The sequence below is a fragment of the Folsomia candida genome, unplaced genomic scaffold (assembly GCF_002217175.1).
Source record: "Folsomia candida strain VU population unplaced genomic scaffold, ASM221717v1 Fcan01_Sc004, whole genome shotgun sequence".
NCBI lineage: Eukaryota > Metazoa > Arthropoda > Collembola > Entomobryomorpha > Isotomidae > Folsomia > Folsomia candida.
Window position 1 is genome coordinate 12,800,448 of NW_019091196.1, and position 6,996 is coordinate 12,807,443.

General features: G+C 42.0%; 1 protein-coding gene across 1 annotated transcript; it reads left to right on the forward strand.

Annotated features, from left to right (window-relative positions):
• Positions 1-3: 3 nt before the first annotated feature.
• Positions 4-6,977, forward strand: LOC118435232 (uncharacterized protein KIAA1841 homolog). The gene is made up of 9 exons (XM_035850913.1): positions 4-886; positions 956-1,481; positions 4,758-5,121; positions 5,184-5,614; positions 5,675-5,822; positions 5,953-6,291; positions 6,357-6,458; positions 6,526-6,679; positions 6,747-6,977. The coding sequence occupies exons 1-6, from the start codon at positions 25-27 to the stop codon at positions 6,073-6,075; spliced, it is 2,454 nt and encodes an 817-aa protein (XP_035706806.1). The 5' UTR covers positions 4-24; the 3' UTR covers positions 6,076-6,291; positions 6,357-6,458; positions 6,526-6,679; positions 6,747-6,977.
• Positions 6,978-6,996: the final 19 nt, after the last annotated feature.

The following is a 6,996-nucleotide window of genomic DNA, read 5'->3' on the forward strand; positions in this document are numbered from 1 at the left end:
TGAGCAGCGTGAAATTGACTCGTAATGAAAGCACGACACATTATTGATTCAACAATTCATCCTTTGACTTCCTGTTTGACACATTATTTATGCTTTCACTTTTTTGTCCCCAGTCTCATTTCCAGATCGGCACTGTTTGCACCCACTCACTCACTCACTTTTAATTTTTATATCCACATTTTCCACACCTTTAAAATGGACGTTCCTTCAAACGAAAATCGTACCAAGGAAGTTTTAGATTTCCTCCTAAGTTCATATCGAGCAAAAATGGCGTTACAAAATCCTACAGAAAATTGCCCCTTCGACTTTCAACAATTTCTTGCAACGTGGAAAGGAAAATATCCGGACTGGGCAACGTTAAAGGCGACCATGAAGAAAGACTTGGAACCTTTATTGCAACAAGGAATATTTGACTCTATAATTCCTTACTTGGCAGCGTCAATCAACCAATCTGCAGCTCGTCGAGATAACAGCAATACTAATCTGCAGGACTTATCACATCTTCTTGAACGGAGGGACAGTAACAGTGGAATAATTAGCACGGAACTATTCGCACTGACGCCAACATCCAAATCTAAAAGAAATCCTGATATTCTTACCAAGAGATCACCTGACCTTCAGATTGGAGACGAAGAAACATGCGAAATTGTGATCCATGTTTGTGACGAAGCTAAAAATTTGAAACAGGATTTTAAATGTGTTCAATCAGTCCTTGTCCAAGAAATGGGATACTTCTCAAAAGTGACCGTTCGTGGACAGAAACTTAAAGATATGGACATTTCCGTTCATTGTGACATAGCCGTTTTTGACTGGTTAATGAAATGGGTCAAGTCTAAAATTGATCAAGATGGTGGTGGCGAAGCAAATTCTGCTGCTCCAACATTGGGTAATTTCACTACCGAAAATTCTGCCACTTATATATATAAATATTAATATGGTAATTTCATGTTATCAGAATCATCAAACGTCATTGGACTCATGGTCTCTGCCGAATTCTTACAAATGCCTACTCTCACCTCTGAATGCATTCAATTTACAGCCGAAAATATTGAAGAGGTGATCCTCACCTCGCCAAATTTAGGCTGTCTCAACGAATCGCTTACCAATCGACTTAGCACTTACTTTGACAATATCGAAATGGAAACTAAAATTGCAAGGATTGATACCAACGACAGAATAACTTCTCGACTGTATACTCAATTTACAATGTCGCTTAACGAGCCTTCCGATTTAGCGAAAGATGAGAAGGGTAAAACTTGTCCGAGGGGTCACTTCGCCTCCACAGTGACCTTATTTAAATGCAATACGTGTGGAAGATTGCTCATCAACGAGGTCGCATCTCGAGTCCCTTGCACCTCGATGAGATTAGATTGTCGAGGACGACTATACTCTACGCATGTCAAAGATTTGAATTGGTCACTCAGCAATTACATCAGAGATTTGAAACGGGAGTTGAAATCGTGGCGGAAAGTTTATTGGAGGTACATACATATTTAGTAATTGATATTTATCTACTAACCTCATTTATAAGGGGCCGTTCATAAACTACGTAACGCTCGGAAGTGGGTGGGTGGGTAGTGGAGCTTGCGTCACGCATAGTCACATGTTTTCATTTATGCTAATATATAGATTACTTATTCGTATTAAAAGTTATACTTTTTGCATAGCTTTGTTCTAAAATGTCAAACAAAAGACGACCTTTGGAGTCCCAAGCCTTCCAAGAAGCAAATGGTAACATGAAACTCCAACAATGCGATCAGGAAGTTGTGAAATATTGAATGGTTTAAAAAATCAAGAAAATTTTGGATCTTAAGTTGAGCAAGATATGCCCAGGCGTGAAATATTTCGAACCAAAAAATTTTTGCTGGATAACATGTTGCCCACATGTTATCCACAAAAATTTAAGAGAAATAGCGAAATCATGGCATGGCGACGAAATTTGTCGAAAACAAGGTGGTGGCGGCGGGTGTGACCTTGCGACATGTCGATAACACCAACAAGAAGTGTTGTGCCAAATTTCATACAAATCGGACGAAAAATGGCGAAGTTATGGCATTTCGACGAAATTTGGCGAAAACAAGGTGGTGGCTGTGGGTGTGACCTTGCGACACGTCGACAACACCAATAAGAAGCATTGTGCTCAATTTCATGCAAATCGGCCGAGAAATGGCGAAATTATGGCATGGCGACGAAATTTGGCGGGTGGCGATGAGTGTGACCTTGCGACATGTCGATAACACCAAAAAGAAGTCTCTATCGAAGTTTGATGGAAATCCGCCGAGAAATGGCGAAATTATGGCATGGCGACGAAATTTGGCGAAAACAAGGTGGTGGCGATGAGTGTGACCTTGCGACATGTCGATAACACCAAAAAGGAGTCTTCGTCGAAGTTTGATGGAAATCGGACGAAAAATGGCGAAGTTATGGCATGGCGACGAAATTTGGCGAAAACAAGGTGGTGGCGATGAGTGTGACCTTGCGACATGTCGATAACACCAAAAAGAAGTCTCTGTCGAAGTTTGATGGAAATCCGCCGAGAAATGGCGAAATTATGGCATGGCGACGAAATTTGGCGAAAACAATGGGGTGGCGACGGGTGGGACCTTGCGACATGTCGATGACACCAAAAAGAAGTCTCTGTCGAAGTTTGATGGAAATCCGCCGAGAAATGGCGAAATTATGGCATGGCGACGAAATTTGGCGAAAATAAGGAGGTGGCGGCGGGTGGGACCTTGCGACATGTCGATAACACCAAAAAGAAGTCTCTGTCGAAGTTTGATGGAGATCCGCCGAGAAATGGCGAAATTATGGCTTGGCGACGAAATTTGGCGAAAACAAGGTGGTGGCGATGAGTGTGACCTTGCGACATGTCGATAACACCAAAAAGAAGGCTCTGTCGAAGTTTGATGGAAATCGGCCGAGAAATTGCGAAATTATGGCATGGCGACGATATTTGGCGAAAACAAGGTGGTGGCGATGAGTGTGACCTTGCGACATGTCGATAACCCCAAAAAGAAGGCTCTGTCGAAGTTTGATGGAAATCGGACGAAAAATGGCGAAGTTATGGCATGGCGACGAAATTTGGCGAAAACAAGGTGGTGGCGATGAGTGTGACCTTGCGACATGTCGATAACTCCAAAAAGAAGTCTCTGTCGAAGTTTGATGGAAATCGGACGAAAAATGGCGAAGTTATGGCATGGCGACGATATTTGTCGAAAATATGGGGGTGGCGGCTGGTGGGAGCTTGCGACATGTCAACAACACCAATAAGAAGCATTGTGCCAAATTTCATGCAAATCGGCCGAGAAATGGCGAAGTTATGGCATGGCGACAAAGGTTGTCGCCATGCAATGCATTTATAAGGGGGGAGCTGTTAGCCGCCCTAAGAAGGGCGTTTCCAGAGCACACGACGAGGACGTCGCTCCCTCGTGCTCCACGCGGGTCGGCCCCCACTTGCGCCCGGAGGCGCAAGGGGGGTCTACCTCCACCGACCGGGAAAGCCCTGCCCACGTCGCCGCCTCTGCAACCGCGTTCCCCTAGGGGGCCCGTCTGACCCTCGCCTTACGAGGTGGGAGCGCACCCGTAAATCGGCCCCCATTAAGGCTTCGAACTCGGGAACCCGACCGGCCCCAAGGGGAGTGCAAGCTAAAGAGCCCGGTCACCCAAGGGTTGGAGGTAGAGAGCCCCTCTCACTTGCCAAGCGCCACCCGCACTTTTGGCAAGCCCCGCCGGCTCCCCACCCGGTGAGCCTGCTTGGTGGGAGGAGCATTGGAGGGGGGACCTTCCCGTAAGGCTCTCCCCTTGCAGCGTTGCTCCCCCGGACCACCCCTCCAACGGGAGGAGAGTCGGGGCTGTGGGACAAACCACGGGTGGACCCGACTCCCCAGAGAGGCAGGGCGGTCCAGGGGCGCAGCTGCAATGGGGAGCTCACCCAGGGACACGTCCCCCACGAGCGCCTCCCGCAGACTAAAAAAATTGCGGAACGGAACTTGTACTAGGCAACTTTGTCCCCCTAACCACTAACCGTGGTCACTTTTGCAAGGAAAAGTTTCAATGACTTGACTTGAAACTGGTCAAATCAGCCTATTTTTTAGTTGTAGGGCAGTATGATCTTGCATTTTGTGCATTAAAACTTTCAAAAAGGTCAGTGGGGGTTTTCAAAAGGAGGGGTGGCTTATGGCTGATATGCCAATATCTACATGTCCACATGTTCCATGTTTACAATTATTACGATAATTCAATTAATTATTTCGACGTCATTATCGTTGGGTAAATGTCGATTTTTATAGTTTTTTGGTCGCTGATTTCGAATCTGAGGTCAGATTTTCGATTGGAACATCGTGGGAAGGGGCACATGGCCAAAAAATTTTGCTAAAATTTCTCATTAAATTAGGTGCATATATTATTTCCTTTGTCATGTCATATAATCCAATTTAAAACGTATTGGATCAGTGTGACAGGCCAATCTACGGGCGTATACACTAGTAACGATATAATCTGACGACACCATAAACAGTGCATATTATATATCACACAATTTGTAGTTGTATGAATAACGTAACGTTAATACTATAAACTGGTTTATACTATACGTGCACGTTTTATGCTCAAAATACACTATGTATGTACATAAAAATATAAAATATGCATAAAACATAAAAATATGCGATTTTAGCGTTACATAGTTTATGAACGACCCCTAAGGTTAATGAGTTAAGACCTTATAAGTTAATTAAGAGTATCATTCGAATCCTTAGGCTATGGGGCACCGTTCACTTCCTGCCATGTTCCAGTTGCGAGTTAACATTCCCCTTAAAAGACTTCGCTTCGTGTCAATTTCACCCAAAATTACCACAACTTCAAGTCAGCGTTCTTGCTGCTACGGGTGAAATTCAAGAAAGGGATTTATTCGACTCGGCAGATGTTCTGGTCGGGAGGAAAGATGACATCAAAACTAAAGAATCGCCACCGGAAGAATTCATCAATCCGTTCAGACGCCAAAGAGAGAAAAAGGGAAAAGTTGAACAAGAGGAGGATCTGGAAACTATTAATTGTGCTTTTGGAGTTTATCCATGTTGTCGAAAACCGGGCTACAAGTTTTACCCGTTACCATCAACAAATGTATATACATTTATGCAAAAAAAACAAGTTATACAATCTCAAAATACATTTTTTTGTCAAAGGGCTGCCAATTTCGCGATCACAACGTTTCTACCACCACGGCAGAACAAATCATGCAACGTCTCACCATGTTCAGGGACTTAATTGTCGTTCCTCCGCCTAAAGATAAGCGAGAAGAAGCTTTATCCAAGAAAGGGACGCATTTCGAGTGGGGTTCAATTGTAGATTTGACCCCATTTAAACCGATATCCTCGTCTAGTCTAAACCTCACACACAGATATCCAACTAATCGTCACCTTAATCCTGATCACCCCAGCTCCACAGAGGAGTCCAATCATTCAAATTCTTTCAGTGATACGGAAGAAAATAATAGTGCTGAAGTTGGAGGAAGTCATTTAGGACAAAGTAATAATACGAGTAATACTCGTCCAAATACTCGGAGTGGTCAAGTCGTATCGGAATTTTGGAGTTGGAATAGCGATTTCACAACGAGGTCTGTTGGTTAAAAATTGTCGCAAAAAATTTGAAATTTGTTATCAACTTTGCCAATTAGATACAACCAAGACATGCAGCGAGAAAAGGAGGAAAAACTAATGTCCGATTTAGAACTCTTACTGTCTCAAAGGGTGTCTCTTGAACCGACGTCGTCTGCAGCAGGATCCTCGATGAGATTTGGATATTTGAGTAGAAGAACGCCCAAGGTGGGTTAACGTGCATATTATCCGGTTTAGTGATTAATTACTTAAAATTAATAATTAAACACCTTTCTATTTAGTAGTTAATAAAAAGAGCCGCAGATAATAATAAAAATAATGTGTTGACTGTGTGTAGAACTTGGGCGGATCGTTTATGAAGTTGGAGGAGAAGTGGAGAGAGCTGCAGAAGGGAGGAGGAGGAGCAAAAGGTCAAACTCAAACTCAGAGGACGGCTACTGCAAAATCAGCAAAATCTTAAATTTTCGTTTCAAGCTCAAACTGCTGAACTGCTCCACAAAATTAAAATAAATAAAAAATTCTAATTTTATAATTAGTAAAGTAAATTATTTCATCATTAGTGTATAATTATTATAAAATTTCATTTATAAATTGGAGAATGTAATTTTCGAGCTCAAATAATTTATGTGAAATCGTTTTCGTTTGACACGGGTTTCGTTTAGTTTCTGTCCTAAAGGTAATAATTTGTACTTTTATTTATTATTGCTATCTAAAATCTAATTTATCAAATGTGAATTTCAGAACAGATTTCGATTTAGAGTCTTTGGCGTGAGAAAAACTACAATGAATAATTTCGAGAGAGGAAGAGAATCGCTGCTTCAGGCCCTTGCCATAATGCGGAATGTAAGCTGGCTTATCAGTAAAAATTGGTGGTAGCTTTCTGTATATTACGTTAAGAATTGTTTAACAGGAAGAAGAACACAAAAGAAAATATGGAGGCGTGTCTGAAATATTGAACAACCGAAGGGAGACTTCAGTAGCAGTGCTGAGTGATATGATTGTTCGAATGAAACGAGAAATTGATGGGAAGAATAAATGTGTTAAATTTTTCGAGGATATTGCTGGTAAAATTATTAATTTGTTAGGCCAAATCCTATTTAATAAGATGACCAAGTTTTTTGTTGGGAATAGGATGGTGGAAAGATGTTCAAGATGAGAGACAGAGAATGTATCAAAGAATTAAGGATTTGGAACAAGTAATTTCTATTTATGTTTATTAAATAGATCCAACACCTATACATAATTTAGGAAAATGCCGATTTGCAAAAGAAGTTGGGAGGAGGTACATCATCGATATCATCATACAACTGGAATCCCAAAGACAACAAATCTCCAGGAATAGATGATAACTTTAGCACAATGCATGATACCAACGATCATG

What these genes read in the sequence shown, in the direction of transcription:
- LOC118435232 (XM_035850913.1), top strand. Translation starts at nt 25, where the DNA reads ATGAAAGCACGACACATTATTGATTCAACAATTCATCCTTTGACTTCC. An exon ending in TTCTGCTGCTCCAACATTGG is followed by an intron (nt 887 to 955) that starts GTAATTTCACTA and finishes TCATGTTATCAG; the next exon opens with AATCATCAAACGTCATTGGA. An exon ending in TGAGTAGAAGAACGCCCAAG is followed by an intron (nt 5,823 to 5,952) that starts GTGGGTTAACGT and finishes GACTGTGTGTAG; the next exon opens with AACTTGGGCGGATCGTTTAT.